This window comes from Pseudopipra pipra, chromosome W (assembly GCF_036250125.1).
Source record: "Pseudopipra pipra isolate bDixPip1 chromosome W, bDixPip1.hap1, whole genome shotgun sequence".
Lineage (NCBI taxonomy): Eukaryota > Metazoa > Chordata > Aves > Passeriformes > Pipridae > Pseudopipra > Pseudopipra pipra.
The window spans coordinates 27,019,472-27,043,139 of NC_087580.1; the positions used below are offsets into that span (position 1 = coordinate 27,019,472).

At 52.3% G+C, this 23,668-nt stretch overlaps 2 protein-coding genes across 2 annotated transcripts; one reads left to right on the plus strand and one right to left on the minus strand.

The window, feature by feature from the left end:
- The first annotated feature begins 8,637 nt into the window (after positions 1-8,637).
- Positions 8,638-9,271, plus strand: LOC135404934 (olfactory receptor 14J1-like). Its single transcript, XM_064639664.1, has one exon. The coding sequence runs from the start codon at positions 8,657-8,659 to the stop codon at positions 9,269-9,271; it is 615 nt and encodes a 204-aa protein (XP_064495734.1). The 5' UTR covers positions 8,638-8,656.
- A 6,862-nt stretch (positions 9,272-16,133) lies between these two features.
- On the minus strand, positions 16,134-16,902 carry LOC135404935 (olfactory receptor 14C36-like). The gene has a single exon (XM_064639665.1). The coding sequence runs from the start codon at positions 16,866-16,868 to the stop codon at positions 16,134-16,136; it is 735 nt and encodes a 244-aa protein (XP_064495735.1). The 5' UTR covers positions 16,869-16,902.
- Between the last annotated feature and the right edge of the window lie 6,766 nt (positions 16,903-23,668).

Below are 23,668 nucleotides of genomic sequence, written 5' to 3' on the forward strand. Positions count from 1 at the left end.
CGGAGAACTTCATTCTTCCCTTTCTGGTAGTCTCCGTTGCTGCCTCTTCCAGCCCGTAGAGGCATGACAGAAGACATCAGACTCACCATGGCAGGCCTGGCAATTCAACACTGCTACGTGCCAAGTGCTGTACAGATGGTTCCCTACTGCAGATTCCAGCAGCTCCAAGACTGGCTGTGCAGGGCGTGGAAGACCCGACCTTTTCCACAGGGCAGTGTCTGCCTGTGCTGCTGCAGCTCTGTGGAGAACTGATGCAGGAAGCTCCATCTCCTGGGACCACCTGAGCCTGTGGGGAAGATGCCTCTTCCCTGCAAGCACCCCCTTTGAGCCCAGCATGGGAATATTACATCCATGTTATCACATACAGAAGCCCAGGAGTTTTTTGTGGTGCCCAGTGTGCACAGGGTCTTGGGGAAGAGGGGAAAAAGGCTCATTGTGCTCAGCAACACTTGCCCCGTTGTGCAGCGTGCCAGCAAAAGCAAGCAGAAGCCCCTTGGCCTTTGGTGGTTCTGCTGGAGCCTCAACATTTCCAGAAATGGAGGGCCAAAGGCTGGAGCTGTGGGGATCCCTGAGCACCTTGTCCTTGGAGATGGCCACAAGCCCTCCCCAGCCAGGAAACAGCGTCTGTGTCCTGCCAGTGTGTTACTGGCTGGATTGCTCCGGGCTCCCAAGTGCCTCTGGAGCGTCTCCTCTGGAGCTCCTTCAGGGCTGCGCCGCTGCCGGGCAGGTTGGCGGGGCTGGGGGAGACCCGCAGGGGAGGGGGCACTGGGAGGCCAGGAAGGGCTATGGTGCTGCGGAGGCCCTGATGGGACAATGGAGTGGGAAGCCTTGAGGGGAATCTGGGAGGGGGTGGGTGGCAGAAGGCTGCGAGGGGACAGACTGGGTGCAAAGCCCCCAAACCGTGGTCTGTTACTGTTCACCTTACATCTTTAATAAGAGCATGTGACAGACTCTCCCAGTAAGGGTCTTGGTCAGGCAAGACCAGGACTGGGAAATCTTTTAAGACTGTTGTGTCCCCTGCGAGTCTCGCCTCCCCCCGCACTCGCGTCCATTTGTCAGGCAAGTCAGGAGAGTGAAAGGTTAAATCTTTTTCCTTATCTGTGAGTTATGGGTCCTCCTCGGAGTCATCTGACCGAGAAACTGGTGCTGTGGCAGCGGCACCACGGAAGCGAAGTCCACGCGAATGGGGCGTGGAGGAGGAGGCCTTTGTTTCTGGCCACGCTGTGGGCTGTGCGTTAGGTGGCTGCAGTGATGCTGGCAATGAAGGCGGCTCTGGCGGCGTGGAAGGCAACACGGGAGACTGCGGTCGGGGCAGGGCATGGGGCAGGGTCTGCACACAAAATTTCAGCTCCTGCTGTGATAGTGGCTCAGAATCAGTTGCCGTTTCTACACGGTTGTCTGTGGAGCTGGAGTGAGCTTGCAAAGCTTCATGAACTGCTCTCCATGTTGTTAATAAAAAGGTTGCTATCTTATCGTCCAGCGTGGTGCTGTCCCAGAGTCTGGCACCGATATCATCCCAAACTCTCCAGTCATATACTAAGTCACTGTTTAATGTGGGATTAGCTTTGGATGCCCACAAAAGGAGACATGCTAAATTTTCTTCCTGTACTGTTTTCTCATATTTTTTAAGGATTTCAGCAAAGGCTCGTGAGACTGCCTTATGCTTTTTCGTTAAAGGGGTTCCCATTTCATTCTCAGCTGCTTCCCTTATCATCCAGCATAAGGTAATTCAGAGCTCTCTTGTCGCTTCCTTTCAGCGCTTTTTCCTTCCTTGTGTTCAGCTGAGCTACACCACCGGAGAAACAGCTTAGTTTCTTTCATGCCCCAACATGGGGTGCCATTTGTGGTGTATTGAGGCACGGACTCAGGGGGGTGAAGCAGAGACAAGGTTATTGGAGTTGCAGCCCTCCTTTTATAACCCAACACCAACAGATAATCATACCTTATAAGGTAAAACCTGTGACCACAGCATTTGATTGGCTGCCAGCTGCCATGGCAGTTGAAACAGGAGTTGAAATGGCAGTTTTAGGAGTTGCAGCTCACCCCTGTAATGAGCCGCTCCATTCTCTACAAAGGTACATTTTTTTCTAGGCCCTATTTCCCACAGTGCTGCCCTTTGCCTGTTGATAAACAAAGCAGTGGCTCCTTCCCCTGGGGACTGAAAGTGTCCCCTCCCCCAGACTGGGGCCTGGAATTCCAACCCCATTCCTGACCTTGGGTTTCACAGTTACCCATCAGTTTGGGGGAGGGGAGAAGAAAAAAGGTGAAGAGATTACAGCAGCACGGAAACTGGGGCTAAGTGTACCTTCATTTTCTCAAGCTGTTCTGGAGAAATAAATAAAAGTAGTACTATGGGGAAAAAAAGTTCAAGCCAGGTATCAGTTTACTGAATTTGATCAGGGAATACAGAATAGGAACATACCTGCAAACACACATCTGCACTAACTTATCAAACTCTACAGTGCAAAATCTGACCCCAAGGAGTCTGTACAAAACAGTGGGAATGGAATCAGAGAGGGGAAGGAAAATATCCTCAGCAGTGCCTGTCCCAGTCCAGGGGCATTACTGAGCAGCACCTACATTTCCATGGCTCTCTGGGCAGGTCATTTTTCATGTGTGCCAAACAGCACATCTTGAAGCTTCTTCCCATTGAAATACTAGAGACATTTCAGGGCATCTGAACAGCCAGATTCTTAAAGCACAACTACCTCAAGGCAAGGGAAGAAGTGAGATTCAGTGGCACTTGGCAGAAGCTGCCCAGTGCATTGTGTCAAATGGGTATTTACCAAAAGGAGCAACAAGCTCAAGCCATCAAGGAAAGAGCCAGATGATGAAAGGGTGTTAGCTGCTGAGAATTTCTTTGGGAGGAAGTAGACTGTTAACTTGAGATAGAAATTTGCAATATACCATGGAACCTTATTCAAAGTCCAGCTGGAAAATACCTTCTTGTTAAGAGTGTGAAATTAATCCTAAAGTGTCATCAACTATGTGATTTTCTCTTTATTCCCAATCACTAAATTAAGAAACATAACTCAGATGTGATCTCACTCTTTGCTCCTGTGAGATTAACATTAGAACAATATTGTCACTGTCTACTGGTCTCTTGTGCTCCTCACTGGAAGGCACTTGGTGCACCCCTGGATATCCTGCTAATGAGGTAAAAAACTAACCCTTCCAAAGTTCCAGATTTTCCTCACCTGTTTGTACACAGTTGGACAAACTGGACCAAGTTATTACTTGAAAGCCACCTGCTGGATTTAGCATTAATTACTCCTTGTTTTGATCTGAGGGAAAAAAGCTCACACAACACAATCTCTGTGGACCCAACAGAGAAAACATCCCCAGGCTCTTGTTAGAGCACAAACCTGCAAACAGAAATGACAGGTCAGAGAATCACAGAATCATCAAGGTTGGAAGAGACCTTCCAGATCTTCTAGTCCAACTGTCAACCCAGCACCACCAGAATCACCCCTAAACCCCATCCCAAAGCTCTACATCCAGATGCCACCTGAATGCTTCCAGAGACTCCACCACCTCCCTGGGCTACTTGTTCCAATGCCTGAGCACTCTCTCAGGGGAAAAAGGGTTTTGGAATATCTAATATGAACCTTGCCCAACGCAATTTAAGGCCGTTTCCTCTCTTCCTGTCACTAAAGGCTTTAAAGAAGAGACCAACTCCCACACCCACTAAAACCTCCTTTCAGGTAATTGCAGAGAGCAATGAGGTCTCCCCTGAGCCTCCCCTTCTCCAGACTCAACAAGCCCAGTTCCCTCAGCCGTCCCTCAGCAGACATGTTTTCCAGAGCCTTCCCCAGCTCCGTTCCCTTCTCTGGACACGCTCCAGCCCCTCAAGGGCCTTTTGGCACTGAGGGGCCAGAACTGGACACAGCACTCCAGCTGGGGCCTCCCCAGTGCCCAGCACAGAGGGGCAATCAGTTCTCTGCTCCTGCTGGCCACACTCTTCTCCACAAAGGCCACGATGCCCTTGGCCTTCTTGCCCCCCTGGGCACACTCTGCCTCATATCCAGCCCCTGTCAAGCAGCACCCCCAAGTCCCTTCCTGCTGAGCAGCTCTCCAGCCCCTCTGCCCCCAGCCTGGAGCGTTCCAGGGGCTTGTTGGGAGCCAAGGGCAGGACCTGACACTTGGCCTTATTGATCCAGCCTGTCCAGATCCCTCTGCAGAGCCTTCCTGCCCTCCAGCACATCCACACTCACACCCAGATCAGTCAGTCTCCCAAACAGACCATAGTCTGACCACCAGCAGTCCAGGGTGTCACTTCTGCTGCCCCCTCCTTCCTCCACCCAGAATGGAAAACTCCATCATTTTGGGGTCTCTGTGCCCATCGGCTCTGACCACCACATCCCCCACCAGTCACAGAATCATGGGTTGGAAAGGACCTTAAAGAGCATCTCAGTCCAACCCCCTGCCATGGGCAGGGACACCTTCCACTAGACTCAGAGCTCACAGCCCCATCCAGCCTGGCTTTGAACACTTCCAGGGATGGGGCAGCCAGAACTTCTCTGAGCAACCTGTGCCAGGATCTCACTACCATCACAGTCCAGAAATTCTTCCTAATATCCCATCTAACCCTTCCCTTTCTCAGTGTGAAGCCATTCCCCTTCTCCTGTCACTCCAGACCCTTGTCCAAAGTCTCTCTCCATCTTTCTTGTTGGCTCCCTTCGGGCACTGGAAGGCCACAATTAGGTCACCCCAAAGCCTTCTCTTCTCCAGCCTGAACAATGCCAATTCTCTCAGCCTTTCCTCACAGCAGAGCTGCTCCATCCCTCTGATCCTCTTGCTGCTCCCCTCTGCAATCACTCCAGCAGGTCCATGTCCTTCCTGTGCTGGAGCCCAGAGCTGGAGGCAGCTCTGCAGGTGGGGCAGCATTACAGCCACGCATGTTCCACCAAGGACATTGTGGAACCTCCTGGAGTAAAGGGGCCATTGCAACACTGTAGGAGCTTCTGGAGCCAAAGGAGCCCTGGGACACTGCGGAAACTCATGGAATCAAGGGGCCATTTTGATGCTCCAGGGCCTCATGAAATCAAAGGAATCCTGGGACACTATGGAACCTTATGGAACCAAGGGTTTATTGTGCCATGAAGAGCCGCATGGAACCAAGGGAGCCCTGAGACATTTTGGGACCTCATAGAATCAGGGGCCATTGTGACACTGAGGAACCTTGGGGACTCAAAAGCTACTGTGAAACTGCAGGGCCTCATGGAACCAAAGGAACCCTGGGACTTTTCAGAACCTCATGGAATCAAGGGGCCACTGTGACACTGCAGAGCATCATAGAGACAAAGGGACTCTGGGATGCTGTGGACCTCAAGAAATCAATGGCCCATGTGGGCACTGTGGAACCTCGTGGAATCAAGAAGCCTTTATGACACTGCAAGCCCTCATGGAACCAAAGGAGTCCTGGGACACTGTGGAATCTCATGGAACCAAGGGGACACTGTGATATGTGAGGCCTCCTAGAACCAAAGGAGTCCTGAGACATTTTGCAAACCCATGGAATCAAAGGTTCATTATCACACTGCACAGCCTTACGAAGCCAAATGGACCCTGTGACTCTGTGGAACCTCATGGAATCCAGTGGCCATTCCCACACTGTAAAACCTCATGGATACTCTCAGGTTCCCATTATTAAGAGATGTCTCTGCCCAAATTCAGCTGCAAAGGAGACCATGTGCCAAAGTCAGCAGTCCAGCTTTGATTTAACAGTAAATAGGAGGGAGAGAGAGAGAAAGAAATGGAAAGAGAGAGAAGAAGAGGGTGGTGGGAAGAAAGTGAGAGAGAGACAGAGATGAAGTAAATGTATCACACCATGTAGATCCCTGAGGCTCCCACCTGTCCTTCTTCACCCTGCTCTGCTCAGTGGAGGGTCCCCAAGTTGTGCTTCTGGGCTATCACTTTTATACAGCCCAAGCCCTGGGTATTCAGGGGGGTAGATGCTGTTCCCACAGCTTGGGCTGGCACGTCTACAAGGACTTGCTTCCTTTCCCACAGCTTGCCACGGTGGGAGTTTTGCCCAGTGTGCTTCCAGTCTGCAGGTGGGAATCTTTGTCTGGATGGGTTCCCCAGACCTGCCTTACCAGCCCTGCCTTCCTGTTGGGGCTGTCTGCTCTTTCCCACAGTCTGCACAGTGCAATTCTGTCCTGGGGGCTACTTCCAAACCTTCACCTCCCTTTAGGCCTTGGAATTAAAGACCTTCCTGTTTACCACCAGTGCTTATGTGTTGTGGCACCTTATGGGATTTTCCTGCTTTGACAGTGTTTTGAGACAGTTCATTGTGCCCTTCAGGTCCTTCCATGTGCACACACACACACCACTCTCACCAGTGTCTGGCCCTCCAAAGAACACCAGACCTGATGATTTGTAGCTCCCACTCCAGTGGTTGGCATTTGGACCTCCCTCCGTACCCAGAGCTCAGAGCTCCCTTGTGCCAGAAACTTTAAAGAGATTGTGCCTCATTCTGCCAAGACAACCCTTGGAAAAAAGTGTCATTCTGTGTTTCCTGGGATAAGAGCAGTCTATTGTCATCTTCAAAACCTTGGAGAGGTCCCAGAGATCTCCCAGGATGGAATTTGGGGCCTCAAACACATGACCCGTATATAGAGGCTGAGGACTCAGGGGTCAGTGGTGTGAAGATTGAGGACAGTAGAGGAGCAGCCTGAGAGGTCTGGAAGGGGAGTGTCAGAGCTGGTGGAGCTTTTCTTCCTGTCAGAAAAAAGCCTAAGAAAGAACTAGTGCCACCAAGGGCAGCTGGGGTGGCCTAGACTGGTGACAAGAAGTCAGAAATTTCCCTCTGAGGTCAGTGTTGTGGTGCAATATGTCACAAAGAAGGAGTCTGGATGAGCCCAAGGCTTTGTGTGTGCAGGAAGAGCCAGGGAGGACGCAGAGATGTCAGTGCAGGAAGGTGCCAGCCAGGTGGGGCAGCCGGGGGGATGACGACAGCCTGCAGGGAAAGGGGCAGGGCATGGACACCGTAGGACAGCCTGGGCTGGAGAGGAGACAGGGAGGGGGAGAAGCTGAAAGGCCCTGACACAGCCACCTTCTGCAGGCCTTTGGCCAGGGCTGCTGTCTGTGCCCCTGATGCCAGGAGGAGGGGAGTGGCCCTTGCAGCCCTGGGGCCTCATGGCCTCCTTGTCCCTGCTCAGCAGCCTGGCAGGTGCCACCCCATGGTCCTGCGCTTGGCATTGCACATCCCACATCCCAGTGCCCCAGGAAGAGCCCGGAGGAATGAGGCAGGGACAGGATGTCCCTTCCCAGGGGCTGGGGGTCAGGCCTTGGTCCTCTGGATTAAGAAAACAAGTCAAGGTTTCTTCAGCAACAGAGCCACCTTTGCCTTGCTTGTCCATCCTTGTCATCACTGTCTGCAGTCTTCTGATCTAACTGGAACCTGGGGACACTTTCTCAGTTGTGCCCCTCAGTGAGACTCATTAGCACTACAAGAAACTTCAGTGTTTCAGTCTCATTTTGACTTCTTGAGAAGTTGTTTGAACTTCCTCTCAGGGACTGAGTCTCATGTAAACAACGACAAACCCCCCTGGGGGTCATGAAATGCCTGGGGCTGTTGCTGTGCTGCTGAGCTGGGCCGGGCTACTGGCACACAGGGAGCTCCTGGCAAGCAAGAAGAGCTTCAAAGAGACAGCTCTGCTGGTGAGCAGCTCCTCTGCACAGCCCAGCAGGGCTGAGGGCACTGCCAGGGCAGCTCAGGGACACCAGCAGGGCACAGACAGAGCTTCAAGGGGCTCAGCACTTGGCAGGATGGCTGAGAGCTCCCTGCAGGAGGAATCTTGGCAGGGCTGCACATGGTGAGTCTGTGGCTGCAGGGCAGTGCAGGGGCAGCTCCTGGAGGCATCTCCTAAAGCTGTCCCAGCCCCAGCTGATGGGATGGGTGAGCAGGGGCTGTTTTGGGTCACTTTGGAAGAGCTGAAGCCGGGGGTGCAGCCAGGGGTGCCCAGGGCTGTGGGGCAGAGGAGGGTCCTGCAGCCCAGGGCACTGTGCTGGGCAGGGACTCTGCTGCCTGCCAGGGGCAGCTCTCAGCCGGCCCGGGGAGCTGCTCCCAGGGCTGGGGCAGAAGGGCTGTGGGCAAGGACAGTGACTTGGATGGCTGAGTCCTTGGCAGCACATGGCCAGAGCTCCTGCTCCTCACAGCACCCTCAGAGAGCACAAACCAGTAAAAAAATGCCTTGACTTGGAGGGGACTTCCCTGAAAACTGCACTGCCTTTGCTGAGAGGGGGCTGTCTTAATTGTTCCCTGTGCTTTCCTTTTCTGAACAGACCCTGGCCTAAGGAACAGCAAATGTCCAACAGCAGCTCCCTCACCCAGTTCCTCCTCCTGGCATTCGCAGACAGGCGGGAGCTGCAGCTCCTGCACTTCTGGCTCTTCCTGGCCATCTCCCTGGCTGCCCTCCTGGCCAACGGCCTCATCCTCAGCGCCGTAGCCTGCGACCACCACCTGCACACCCCCATGGGCTTCTTCCTGCTCAACCTCTCCCTCACAGACCTGGGCTGCATCTGCACCACTGTCCCCAAAGCCATGCACAATTCCCTCTGGGACACCACAACCATCTCTTATATGGGATGTGCTGCACAGCTCTTTTTCTTTTATTTCTTCATCTTAGCAGAGTATTTCCTCCTCACCATCATGTGCTACGACCGCTACGTTGCCATCTGCAAACCCCTGCACTACGGGACCCTCCTGGGCAGCAGAGCTTGTGCCCACATGGCAGCAGCTGCCTGGGCCACTGGCTTTCTCAATGCTCTGCTGCACACAGCCAGTACATTTTCCCTGCCCCTGTGCCAGGGCAATGCCCTGGACCAGTTCTTCTGTGAAATCCCTGCCATCCTCAAGCTCTCCTGCTCACACTCGGGCTACCTCAGGGAAATTGGGCTTCTCTGGTTTACTATCTCTTTAGCATTTGGTTGTTTCGTTTTCATTGTGTTCTCCTATGTGCAGATCTTCAGGGCTGTGCTGAGGATCCCCTCTCAGCAGGGACGGCACAAAGCCTTTTCCACGTGCCTCCCTCACCTGGCTGTGGTCTCCCTGTTCGTCAGCACTGGTATGTTCGCCTACCTGAAGCCCCCCTCGTCCTCATCCCCATCCCTGGATCTGGCACTATCAGTTCTATACTCGATGGTTCCTCCAGCACTGAACCCCTTCATCTACAGCCTGAGGAACCAGGAGCTCAAGGATGCCCTGAGGAAAATGATGACTGGATGCTTTTCCAGTGCAATAAATTGCCTGGTTTCCGGTACGTAGCATTCAGAATGGGACTCCTTAATGGCCCAGCCTTCCTGCTCAGCTTTTTCGTGAAGGTCATCAAGTTCTTGCAATAATTTCCTTTGCAATTAAATATTCTTAGGCACCCCATTTCTAATTTTATGTCCACTTTTTGATTTTGACACAGAGACTGTATAAATGATGAATTGTGCTCTCTGAGTATTTAAACAAAATAAAGGACCCTGCAGTGCCTTCTTTGTCCAAGACCCTTCTTCTTAGCTGTTCCCAAAGGACAGCACACTGCAGGACAGGGGGGATTTGCAAACAGAAAGGGGACAATAATCCCAGCCCAGCAGCACTGCCAGGGAGCAGCAGTGCTTGGTCTTTCCAGAGCTGCTCTCTTGCCACTTCCACACTGTCCTCCTGAGCCCCTTTCTCACTTTTTGGCCTGAGTGCTCTCTGAGCACAGTCCTGTGGGCTGGAAGCCTTTGGAGCACAGGCAGGGACAGGCCCTGGGAACTTGTGAAGCAGAGCTGGGCTCCCTTACAGCATCTCCAGGATGCTGTGGCATCTTCTGAGGGCACTGCATGTACTGGGTCACTTCTTCTGTGACCTTGCTCCAGGGATGGAACTCTTCCGCAGTGACACCATGACACTCCTGCTCTCTGCTTTCCAGGTTCCATTTTTAGATCCAGTCTTCCCCTCCTGTTCACAGGGACATCCTGGGAGTGCTTCAGAGCTGCCATCCTGGGGCAGCTCCTGCCCAGCGTGGGCAGGCACAAGGTCTCTCCACCTGCTCCTCTCCCCTCCCCAGTGCCACTGTTTTCTGCAGCCTCCTCATCCTTGCCCAGCACAGCCCTCCTGGCACAGTTGGACACACCCCTTGTTCTACCCCCTCCTCAGGCACCTGCCCAACCCCCTCAGCTCCAGCCTGAGGGCTAGAAACCTTCAGGGCAGGGAGGAAAAGGGGGAAAATGCTGAGGAAACCTTTCAGCTGCACTCAAATCCAATTGGAGGGGTTGGCCTCAAGGGAGAAATCCCTTCTCATTCTCCAGAACAACCAGGACAACTTGTGTTGTGTCCTGGGCACTAAAAAGGAACTGTGGGATATTGAAAAGGTTGTGGTGTCAGGGCTATTGAGAAGGCTGGGCAGTGTCACTGGGAGACCTCTCCCAAACACTTGGAAAAGCCAGAGCCACCCCAGAGTTTCCTGGGGCCTTGGCAAAGGCAGACATGGAAGCAGTCTGCAAACAGGGCAGCAAGGAGGGTTGGCAGAGTTCCAGATTGCTCAGGCTCAGCAGGGAAGGGGATAGGGCAAGTCCTCCTGCAGCCATTGCCAGGCATGGGAAGGACAAGGCAGGGATTGCAGACCCCTTGTGGGAGGGAATAGAAGGGGATGTTGTGTGCCCAGACTTTATCAAGCCTCTTGACATGATCTCCTGTGCTCTCCTAGAGACAGATTGGTGAGAGCTGGACTGAAGAAGTGGGAGATGTGGTGGGTGGGAAGTTGCTGAATGAAGAATGTGAAATAAAATCCAAGGTACAAAGTCCTCTTGGCAGCAACTTCCTGATGAAATCCCTCAGTGAGCAGCCCTTGAACACCACTATAGAACCTCTTTATTATCTTCCTTTACAATGGGACAAAATGCATCCTTTGTGAATGATGTCAAATTTCAGGGAGCCCTTGAGCAACCTGTCCTGGTTTAAAGACACATGTTGGGGTGGGAACTCCAATAAAATGAATTTGCTCCCCTTTTATTCCCCACCACTACAGGGAGACAAAATACAAGGAGGTATAAGTGAAAAAATAAGAGTTACTGACAAGAAATAGAGTAGCAAAACCAGCAATACCAACAGAACAGTTCAAAGCTTCAGCGGAGAGAGAAATTGCCTCCTGTCACCCCCCTGCCCCAACTCCCCTTTGTAAACAGATAAAAACAGGGATCAACATCTGCCTCCCTTCCCCCTTTTCCCCCTGAATGAAAAAAGAACAAAAAACAAAACCATGGGAAAGAGGGGGCAAAGCGAAATCTGGGAAACCCTCTGGTCTGAGATCAGTTGTGCTGCCCAAGAACACGCTGACTCCAGAGGTGTCCAAGCAGGGCAGAGCCGGCGACTCCGGTCCGTGCAAGCGGCGGGGGGGAGGCAGCGGCTCTGCTTGATTCCATGGAGTTCTGGGGAGGCACAGTGGCCCCTTGGTTCCATGAGGATCTGAGATATCTCAGGGTTCCTTTTGTTCCAAAGAGACCCCGCATGTCACAATGGTCCCTTGGTTCCATGAGATTCCACAGTGTCCCTGCATTCCTTTGGTTCCATGAGGCCCTGCAGTGTCACGGTGCCACTTGATTCCGTGACGTTACAAAGAATCAGAATGGCCCCTTGATTTAAGGCCAACTGCACATGGGGCTGCCTTAGGGGGAGTGTGGGCACCCAGACAAGGGAGTTGTCATCTCCATGGACTCAGCCCTGGGGTCACCACATCTGGACTGGTCTGTCTGTCTGTGAGGTTCCCCATTGTGGAGGAATGAGGAAGAACTGGAGAGGGTCTAGAGGAGATCTGACAAGAAGGAGCTTTTCTCTGTATTGGAAATAGAATGAAATCCCAACAAAGAGTAGCATTGAAGGTTCAGATTGAAGGTGAGGAAGAAGAAATGTTGCTCAATGGGGACCCTTGTGCTGCAAGAGCTCACCCAGAGGGAGTCAGGATCAGCCCATGGCTTTGTGTTCCAGGGAACAGCCAGAGCTGGTGCAGAGACATCAGGGAGGGTCTAGAAATGCTGCTGGGAGGGGGTGGGAAAGCAGGAGGGGTGTGTGCAGCCTGCAAGGCCAGAGCAGCAGCAGGGCCAGGGCAGGACAGCCTGCAGGAGAGATGGCCAAGGGCTCTGGCAGGGCTGCAAGGCCCAAAGGCACCCAGGCCTTTGTCCCCTTACCTCTGGCAGCTGCCTCTGCCACTCAGGCCACCACAACCAACTTGCCTGGCAGGTTCTGCACTTGGTTTCTGCCTCGCCCCTCCCTCAGGAGCCTGGCAGGGGTTGCCCAGTTTTGGGCCTTTGTTGTTGCTCCCCCTCCCATCCCGGTGCCCCCCAAACAGCCCTGAGCCAGCCGGGAGGGACAGGATCTGCTGGGCCAGGGCCTGGGGCTCAGGCCTTGGCCTTTGTGCTCCACAAAACCAAGGCAGGCTTTGCTCAGCATTGCAGGGGCCTGCCCAAAGCCTTTGTCTGCCTGCACTCCTGGCCTCCAAGGAGCTGCTCCAAGGAGTCCCTGGGGAGGCTTTGTCAGTGCCTGCCCTCAGTGGGGCCCAGCAATGCTTCAAGGCACTTGGAGTTTGGCTTCTGACTTCTTGAGCAGCTGCTTCAATCTTCTCTCAGTACCTCAGGGTGATGGGCTGGGCTGCAAACACACTGTGGGGCTCATTAAAATGCAGAAATCCCTCAGGATCTCTTTGTTTTCCTTTAATTGTCTTCAAGGCAATTTCAAAACAAGTCTTCCAAGTTTGTACTTTTTTTTTTTTTAATTCAAGGATGGATATTTTTAAGTTCAGAGAAGAGGTGATAAAGGTGTTCTCCAAGTGATCTTGATGCTGAGTGTCTCCTCAGGAGATCCACACTGACCCTGGATGATCAACCTTGCTCCTCACCCCCAACCTCACCAGTTCTGACATGGCCCATCTTGGACTGACAGCTGATGCAACTCCAAACACACTTTGGGACCATTAAAACACAGCAAAACAAATTATTTCTCTTCCTTTAATTGTCTTCAAGTCTTCAAGAGTCCTACTCCTACAGCTAATTGGAGTTGTTCTGTAGTTTAGCTAAGGAGGAAGATTTTAAAGTGGACATCACGAAAAAAATATATATTTTTATGAAAGGGAATAATTTACACAGAGCCTTGGGATGCAAGAGGGTCAGGGTGCAAAGGATTTGTATCCAAAGCCAAGGGGGCAAAAGAGATTAGTAGCACTTAATCATTGATCAATTGAACAGTAATCAAGTGATTCAATAGCATTTGCTACAATTTTAACAGTGACTGAATTATAGATTCCCAAGAACAACCTTCACACCACAGTCAATTCACACCCAAACCCAGGCAGAGATGTGTGAACACATCAAGAGCTGGGTGTGGAAAGGTCCCTCTCCCAAATTCTCCTTGTTGTCAGGGAAACATTCCCCCAAATCCCTTTGTGTTTCCCAACAGACAAGGGTCACAGCTGGAGGAGTGTTTGTTGAGGGGGATCAGAATTGTCCTGGGCACCAGCGAGGGTCTTTGGAGTGTTGGAGGGTTCTGGAGCTGGGAGAGGCTGCCAGAGGTGTCCCACTGAGAGGGAGGTGCTGGGGAGCTGCCAGGGCCTCCCTCAGCCCCGCTGGTTGTGGGCTCCCAAGGGGACTGGCTTTAGTTATCTGCTGAATTTCCATTCTGGTGTCAGTAATGACTGGAGTTTCCAAAATATTTGGGAATTCTATCCAATCTAGTCCATTTGGACTACAATTCAGGCAGGGAATATTCCAAGGCTTTCATGGGATAACTGATTATCCTGTGTTCCCCAGCTCTTACACCCATCCCAGTCAGCTGGATGGTTTATTGACAATGTGTCCTGAGGGGCGGCACCTCCAATGCCATAGAAACCCCTCCCCTGGATTAGGAAACCTTTGGAATTCAGGAGGTGTTCCAGTGGAGCATGAAAATGAACAGCAATTTCCCTAAAGCCCAGACCTTAGCAGAACAAAGCCAGGCCCCCTCAGTGTCAGAGCAAAGGTCCCCCATCCCTGTGTCCCTGTGGCCGCTGAGGCGGCAGCGCAGGCCCGAGGCGGTGCCGGGTCCCGGTGCAGCCGGGGCAGAGCGGCGGCTGCGCGAGCGGCAACCCCGGCGGTGAGTGCGGCAGCCCCGTGGGAGCGGCGGCTCCGGGCACAGACGCCGGCGGCAGCCGCTGTGGCTCCTGGAACCGAGTGGCCATTGGGACACTGCAGGGCCTCCTGGAATCCAGGGGCCAGTGGGACACTGGGGAGCCTCTTGGAGCCAAGGGAACCCCGGGATATATTGGAACATCGTGGAATCAAGGAGCCATTGTGACAGTGAGGGGCCTCATGGAACCAAAGGAACCCTGGAGAGATAGTGGAAACTCATGAAATCATCAGGGCCATTGTGACACCCCAGAACCTCATGGAACCAAGGGTCCGTTGTGACACTGAAGGACCTCATGGAACCAAAGGAACCCTGAGAGTTTTTGCAACCTCATGGAATCAAGGGGCCGTTTCTGGCAGGATGCTCTGCTCTGATAATACCTAAAAACTGGTCAGAATGCAAACAATACAAGCTCTCTGTAGTGAGTTACTGCTGGTGTCAAGGTGCTGTTTTTAATGTTGAATTATTCTAAACCCAAAATGGTTCCTGAAACTTCAAATACACATCCTGCTTTCTGAAGCAGGATTTGACAGATAAGCTGCTCCCTGGCCTGCAAATATGTCTGGCAGTCAAACCCTTGATAACTATAAAAGCCCCGTCCAACTGTCATGGGGCAGATTCTTCCACAGACTTCCTTGAAGTGTGTGAAGCTTCTGCCATGAAGCAGGGACAGCTCTTCATGGTCACTGCCCAGGGGTTAAGTGAAAGAGAACTACCCCCTGTCATTATGGGGTGAGTTACCTCAATCTCTGCTTCAGGATTGTTTCTTTTTGCTGGCTTTGATCCAATTGCTTTAATAGAATGACTTTGATAGACTCCACTGTCCTATCTTAGACTATACTGCTAGGGGGTTTTGGCTTTTATACTGTGTAGTGAATAATTCTGATTGAGGTCTTTTGTCTGTTCACTTGTCTGATAAATTTTCTGTTCATTTGTCATAATAAATAATTCATTTTATAGAAATATTTCTGATTTACCATCGCTAAAACCTGCAGGACAATGTGATTGAATCACATCTCTGTAATTCCTTCAGTCTAAACCAAAATCTGAGCCTGAGATTGGATCCAGCCACCCCCAGGCTCCTCTCTGAGAAGGACTTTAGAAAGCAAGGGGGTCCTTTCTGCCCCTCGTAGCTCAACGAGACGGCTTCTGCCATCAACTTTGTCTAAGCCTTCCACCCCCCCAGCCCCAAGCCGTGACACAGGGGCATGTCTTGTGCATGCAGTGCAAACATGGGCTCCTGAGCTGGTCATTTGCTGTCCCTCCTTGGAGGGAAGAACAAGCCCAATGGCCTGGGGTGAGAGGCCAGTGCTGGGAGCGGCGCTGGCTGTGCCAGGGCACTGCTGGGTGCCCCCACCCTGAGCACTCCCACCCTTGTGCTGGTCACTGCTGTTTTCCTCTGCAGGGCATTGCTTTGGGCACATCCTGGAGAGCAAAGTGGAAAGCAGATGGAAGCTTTGAGGCCCTGGCCTGAGGAGATGCCCCTGCAGGATGGCAGTGCTGCTGCAGAGGTCAGCTCTGTGCCAGCAGTGCCCGTGGCTGTCCCTGCCTGCAGTCCCTGGACAGTCCTGCAGCAGGACTGGGACCAACTGCCAGAGCACTGAGGCCTCCAACAACACAGGGCTCTGCAGGACAGTGTGGAAGGGAAGGAAGAGGTGGCCAGGCAGGAGAAGGGCTGCTGCTCCCTGGCAGTGCTGCTCTGCTGGGACTCTTTTCTGGCCCAGCTCTGCACAGAGGCCCCGACCCTGCAGCTGCAGAGAAGTCAGAGAGGAAAGATGTCAGGCAAACAAGCCAATGCAGAGTTCTTTATTTGGTTGAATCAGACAGTGAGTACAATTTGTACAGCCTGTGGGCCAGGCTAGAAAGGCAAACACTGAATTAAAAATGGTGTTTAAAGATTTTTTGTTGTGAACAAATTCTCACAAAAATACCACCCCTCTCAGGAGCAAAGAATAGAGAAGATATGGTGGGCCTGTAATAAAGTCCATAACAGGATTGGCCTTTAATGATGTCCATAACATGCAGAAGAAGGAGAGTTTATTGCTTCTGAAAAACACCCAGTTATGATTTTCCTCAGGGCATCCTTGACCTCCTGGTTCCTCAGGCTGTAGATGAGGGGGTTCAGTGTTGGAGGAACCACCAAATACAGAACTGACAGGGCCAGATCCAGGGATGGGAAGGAGGTGGAGGGGGGCTTCAGGTAAGTAAACAAGCCAGTGCTGATAAGCAGAGAGACCACGGCCAGGTGAGGGAGGCAGGTGGAAAAGGCTTTGTGCCGTCCCTGCTGAGAGGGGATCCTCAGCACAGCCCTGAAGATCTGCACATAGGAGAAAACAATGAAAATGAAACACCCAATCATTAAACAGGCACTAAACACAATAAGCCCAATTTCCCTGAGGTAGCCTGAGTGTGAGCAGGAGAGCTTGAGGATGTGTGGGATTTCACAGAAGAACTGGTCCAGGGCATTGCCCTGGCACAGGGGCAGGGAAAATGTATTGGCTGTGTGCAGCAGAGCATTGAGAAAGCCAGTGGCCCAGGCAGCTGCTGCCATGTGGGCACAAGCTCTGCTGCCCAGGAGGGTCCCGTAGTGCAGGGGTTTGCAGATGGCAACGTAGCGGTCGTAGCACATGATGGTGAGGAGGGAAAACTCTGCTCCAAGAAAGAATATGAGGAGAAAAACCTGTGCAGCACATCCCATGTAGGAGATGGTTGTGGTGTCCCAGAGGGAATTGTGCATGGCTTTGGGGACAGTGGTGCAGATGCAGCCCAGGTCTGTGAGGGAGAGGTTGAGCAGGAAGAAGCCCATGGGGGTGTGCAGGTGGTGGTCACAGGCTACAGTGCTGAGGATGAGGCCGTTGGCCAGGAGGGCAGCCAGGGAGATGGCCAGGAAGAGCCAGAAGTGCAGGAGCTGCAGCTCCCGCCTGTCTGCGAATGCCAGGAGGAGGAACTGGGTGAGGGAGCTGCTGTTGGGCATTCGTTGCCTCTAGATGTGGGGCACTGTTTAAGTAGGAAATAACAGTGATAAGTTAGGGCAGAACATTCTGAGAAAAATCAAAGCCACTTTCCAACACCCCTCTCCTCCTCCATTGGTTTTCCTCTTCTAGAAATCTCTTCTTCAGCTCCATGGCTGGAGCCCTGGCTGGGGCTCACTACATCTTCCGTGAGGAGCAGACCCTCTGTCCACTGGCTGTGATGGGTCAGCCCTGCTCTGCACTGGTGGGGTCATGGGCATGGTGGGCACAGGGGCCCTTCCTGGTGTTCAGCTGTGTCAGATGAAACTGCTTCCACTGCAAAAGGGCTTGTCAGCATCTGCCCTCCCAAAAAGAACCAAGAGAGCAGAAGGCAGTTTCAGAAGTTTGGGATTGTTTTCAGACTCTATTCATCTATTCTAAGGAGTGTTCCTGGATGTCAGAACCCCTCAACACTTCTGATGCACTCAGGGAGAACAGAGCAGATCCTGCCAGGCAGGAGGATTATCTGGGGCTTAGTGGAGAGTGAGGGGAGCTGCTCTGTCCCTCTCTCTTTTTCCGGCTGCCCTGGGTTTGTACCTTCCTGAGATGGAGATTGATCACACTCCGAGTTTGGTCTGAAAAGCCACCAGACCCTGTTGAGAGCAGAGGGATCCATCCCACACCACTCAAGGTCTCAGCCTGTCTCAAGGGCTCAGCACCCCACTTGGAGCCAAGGACACCTGTGGCTCATCTCCCCAACCCAACAACATCTCCTGGCACCGGCACAGCATCACTACCCCTCTCCACTGGGGCTTTCAGAGAACACAGCTGTGCTGGGAGGATGATTTGCATTCTCGAGGGCAGCTCCCACCTTAGAAGGACACCTCAGAAAAGAGCCAAGTGTCTTAAAGATGGGGTCTGATTGAGGGAAAAAGAGCTCCTTACCCAGGCCCACAGACTTCACTGCCCACAGCCCCACAGGGCAGAGGACAATTGGAATGTCTCATTCCCAGGGACACACCTGCCTGGGGGGAATGCCAGGATCAGTGTTGGACTGTGTAGCTTGAATTCCCCTCCCCAGTGAGCCTGAGTGAGAGAAGGAGGGAACAACCTCAGGACCAGGGGCAAGCTGAGAACCAAGGAAATGCAGAGGGAGGGTCCAGCTGGGAGAGGCCAGGGCAGAGCCCACTGGGCACTCAGGGCAGCATCACCCTGAGCCAGCTGTGCCACCTCCCAGACACCAGCAGTGCCAGCAAGTTGTTCTCAGCCCTGGACAGCTCCTCAGAGTTCCCTCTGGAACTCAAACCACCAGGCATGTGGCTTGAGAGCTTGAGAGAAATCCCTCCTTGGACCTTCCCCTCAAAGTATCCTCTGGAAAATATCCTGGGGTGCTCTGGTTCTGTGAGCAACCCTGACCCATGAAACTCTCACTCGACAGCAGAAGAAACCTGCCCTGCCCTGGCAGGCTTTGCTCTTTCCACCCCCAGCCTCTGCCCAGCCCTGAGGGAGCTCCCCAGCCCGGCTGAGAGCTGCCCCTGGCAGTGGCAGAGCTCCTGCCCCGGCACAGCCCTGGGCTGCAGGACCCTGCTCTGCAGGACAGCTTGGGGCAGCCTGGGTGGCACAGCCCAGCTTCACAACCCTGTAGCCATCCCTGGGAGAAGGGAACCCTGCTGGGATGTGCCTGGGATGGTGCAGCAGGGAGTGGGATGTGCCGGCATTAGGAGATCTTTGCACAAACTGCAGACACATTGCCCTTCATGCTGACTTACCATGTGGAAGCCTGGAAAGATTCCTCCTCCAGTGGATCTTCCTCTCGACTTCCCTCCCAGCCCAGGCTGTGTGTAACCTCTCTCTGCCTTGCTTTTGTGCCCTGGGTGCTGCAGGCAGTGCCCTCAGCCCTGCTGGGCTGTGCAGAGGAGCTGCTCACCAGCAGAGCTGTCTCTTTGAAGCTCTTCTTGCTTGCCAGGAGCTCCCTGTGTGCCAGGAGCCCTGCCCAGCTCAGCAGCACAGCAACAGCCCCAGGCATTTCATGACCCTCAGGGGACTTTGATGTTGTTTACATGAGACTCAGTCCCTGAGAGTAAGTTCAAACAAGTTCTCAAGAAGTCAAAATGAGATTGAAATACTGAAGTTTCTTGTACTGTTAATGGGTCCCAATGAGGGACATGACTGTGAAAGTGTCCCCAGATTCCAGTTAGAGCAGAAAACTGCAGACAGTGATGACAAGGATGGACAAGCAAGGGAAAGGTGGCTCTGATGCTGAATAAACCTTGACTTGTTTCCTTAATCCAAAGGGCCAAGCCCTGTTCCCCAGCCCCTGGGAAGGCAGATCCTGTCCCTGCCTCATTCCTCAGGGCTCTTCCTGGGGCACTGGGATGTGGGATGTGCAATGCCAAGGGCAGGACCATGGGGTGGCACCTGCCAGGCTGCTGAGCAGGGACAAGGAGGCCATGAGGCCCCAGGGCTGCAAGGGCCACTCCCCTCCTCCTGGCATCAGGGGCACAGACAGCAGCCATGGCCAAAGGCCTGCAGAAGGTGGCTGTGTCAGGGCCTTTCAGCTTCTCCCCATCCCTGTCTCCTCTCCAGCCCAGGCTGTCCTACGGTGTCCATGCCCTGCCCCTTTCCCTGCAGGCTGTCGTCATCCCCCCGGCTGCCCCACCTGGCTGGCACCTTCCTGCACTGACATCTCTGCGTCCTCCCTGGCTCTTCCTGCACACACAAAGCCTTGGGCTCATCCAGACTCCTTCTTTGTGACATATTGCACCACAACACTGACCTTGGAGGGAAATTTCTGACTTCTTGTCACCAGTCTAGGCCACCCCAGCTGCCCTTGGTGGCACTAGTTCTTTCTTAGGCTTTTTTCTGACAGGAAGAAAAGCTCCACCAGCTCTGACACCCCCCTTCCAGACCTCTCAGGCTACTCCTCTACTGTCCTCAATCTTCGCACCACTGACCCCTGAGTCCTCAGCCTCTATATACGGGTCATGTGCTTGAGGCCCCAAATTCCTTCCTGGGAGATCTCTGGGACCTCTCCAAGGTTTTGGAAGATGACAATAGAGTGCTCTTCTCCCAGGAAACACAGAGGGAGACCTTTTTCCAAGGGTTGTCTTGGCAATCTCTTTAAACTTTCTGGCACGAGGGAGCTCTGAGCTCTGGGTACGGAGGGAGCTCCAAGTGCCAACCACTGGAGTGGGAGCTACAAATCATCAGGGCTTGTGTTCTTTGGAGGGCCTGACACTGGTGAGACTGCTCTGTGTGTGTGTGCACATGGAAGGAGTTGAAGGGCAAAATGAACTGTCTCAAAACACTGTCAAAGCAGGAAAATCCCTCAGTTCAGGAAGGATATTGAGGTGCTGGAGCGGGTCCAGAGAAGAGCAACGAGGCTGGTGAAGGGACTTGAGCACAAGTCCTATGAGGAGAGGCTGAGGGAGCTGGGGTTGTTTAGTCTGGAGAAGAGAAGGCTTAGAGGCGACCTCATCACTCTCTTCAACTACCTGAAGGGAGGTTATAGCCAGGCGGGGGTTGGTCTCTTCTCCCAGGCAACCAACAATAGGACAAGGGGACATGGGTTCAAGCTCTGCCAGGGGAAGTTTAAGTTAGATGTTAGGAAGAAATTCTTTACAGAGAGGGTTATCAGGCATTGGAACGGCCTACCCAGAGAGGTGGTGGATTCACCATCCCTGGAGGTTTTTAAAAAGAGATTGGACGCGGCCCTTACTGCCATGATATAGTAACTGGAGTTGGATCAGGGGTTGGACTTGATGATCTTGGAGGTCTTTTCCAACCTAATCTATTCTATGATTCTATAATGGCCTTAAATTGCATTGGGCAAGTTCATATTAGATATTAAAGAAACCTTTTTTCACTGAGGGAGTGTTCAGGCATTGGAACGAGTAGCCCAGGGAGGTGGTGGAGTCTCTGGAAGTGTTCAGGTGTGTCGTGGGTTGACACCAGGTGCCCTCCCAGGCGCTCTATCACTCCCCTTCCCAACAGGACATGGGAGAGAGTAAGGTGGGGAAAACAAAATAGTGGATTGGGATAAGGCAGTTTATTTAAAGCAAAAATTAATGTGAAGCTTGTGCACACAGAATCAAAAGACAGCAGGGTTTGTTCTCTGCTTCCCATGAGCAGCCATGGTCGGCCACTCCCGAGGAGCAGGGCTTGGGTCCGCGGGACGGTTCCTCAGCAGGCAGCCATCAGACAATGAATGCCCCCCTCCTGCTCCCTGCCTCAGCTTTTAGAGCTGAGCTGACCTCCCATGGGCTGCAATGTCCCTTGGGTCAGTTGGGCTCAGCTGGCCTACTTGGGTCCCCTGCCAGGCTCTTGCCCTCAGCTAAGGAAGGAATGTCCCAGTGTTGGTGCTGTGCTCAGCAGTGGCCAAAACACTGGGGTGTTCTCAACCCCCTTCCAGCTGCCAATGCCAAGCCCAGCCCTGGGAGGGCTGCTGTGGGGAACTGAACTGCAGCTCAGCCAGACCCAACCCAAATATATGGCACATATTCTATAGAATCCATCCTTAGGTGTTGTGTGATAGATCTATAAGATATTACAAATAATAAGGAATAATAAGGCAAGTGTCCTCCTTAGGGACAACCCCCCCCCAACTCCTGCCTGGGTTTGTTCCCTGGGGGTCTCTGCAGCAGCAAGCACAGCCCCACACTGACTGCTCTGGGCTGTGCAGGCATTTGTGGTTCTGCCTGTCTCACACACACACACAGAGCCTTGGGATGGATGTGATGTCACAGGGGAGATGTGATGTCATATGATGGATGTGACGTCATTGAGGAGCCTTGATGTCCCAACAAGGATGTGATATCACAAGAGAGATGTGATGTCATAGAGGAGGTGTGATGTCACAGGAAGGATGTGATGTCACAGGCAATCATGGGATATCACAGGGATGACATGATAGCACAGGAGAGATGTGATGTCACAACAACGATGTGATGTCACAGGGGAGCTGTGATGTCACAGGGCGGATGTGATGTCGCAGGGGAGGACGTGACGTCACAGGGATGATATGATATCACAAGGGAGATGTGATGTCACATGATGGATGTGACGTCATAGGGGAGATGTGATATCACATGAAAGATGTGATGTCACAGTGGAGATGTGGTGTCATAGGGGAGTTGTGATGTCATAGAATATGTATGATGTCATGGGGAGCTGTGATATCACAGAAAGGATGTGATGTCACAGGGGAGCTGTGATGTCACAAGGATGATTATATGATGTCACAAGGATGATTATATGATGTCAGAGGAAGGATGTGATGGCACAGGAAGAATATGATGTCACAGAGGAGCTGTGATGTCGTAGAGAGGACGTGATGTCACATGGATGATATAATATCACAGGAGAGATGTGATGTCATATGGTGGATGTGACATCATAGGGAGATGTGATGTTGCAGGAAGGATGTGATGTCACAAGGGAGCTGTTATGTCACAGGGAGGATGTGATGTCACGGGGATGATATGATGGATGTGATGTCATAGAGGAGCCTTGATATCACAATTAGGATGTGATATCACTGGGAGGATGTGATGTCACAGGGCAGGTGTGATGTCATAGAGGAGCTGTGATGTCACAGGGGAGGACGTGCTGTCATATGGAAGATGTGATGTCACTGGAAGTATGTGATGTCACAGGGGAGCTGTGATGTCACTGGAATGATATGATATCAGGAGAGCTGTGATGTCATATGAGGGATGTGATGCCAGCTGAGATGTCACAGGGGATGTGTGATGTCATAAAGGAGATATGATGTCACAGGAAGGATGTGGTGTCATATGATGGATGTGACGTCATAGGAGAGATGTGATGTTACAGGAGAGCTGTGATGTCACAGGGGAGGACATGACATCTCAAGGATGATATGGTATCACAGGAAAGATGTGATGTCATATGATGGATGTGACATCACAGGGGAGGTGTGATATCATAGGGGAGGTGTGATATCACAGGAAGGATGTGATGTCACGGGGAGCATGTGATGTCATAACGTATAAAGAAACAATAAGTTGGGTGTTAGGTTGGGCTTTTTTTTGTGTTTTGTTTTTTTTTGTGGATGCTTTGTCCCCCCCGAACCCTCTAAAAGGAGCTTTCTCGAATGTACCTTCTTACAGATAATTTGAAGGATTAGTTTAGATAAGCTTCTTAGAGTAGATGCATTTCAGTGAAATCGGGGCACATGTCTTTTTGGCTCTGGTGCAAGATTCAAATTAATTTTTTTCTTCCTCTTTGACTCAATTAAAAGCCATCTTAAAACACTCCCAGGATATTGTGTGAGTGCAGGGCTTGAGGTGTGTGGGATTGAGTGGACACAGAGAAAGAACTAACATTCAGAAACATATCTGCTTTCCTGTCTCAATAAATAAACCCCACAGTTTGACACATTGACTTCAAATTCCCACAGAAAAAGTAGCAGTGTGTATTCCCTCTGACACCTTGGCCACCCTAGAGCAAATAAAGATGCTGAGGAGTAAAAAGGAGCTCCAGCAGGCTCTGGGTTTATTTGTCTTTTGGAGAAAACATGTTCCAGACTTCTCCATTATTGCTGCCCTGGTGGCGTCATGCCAGA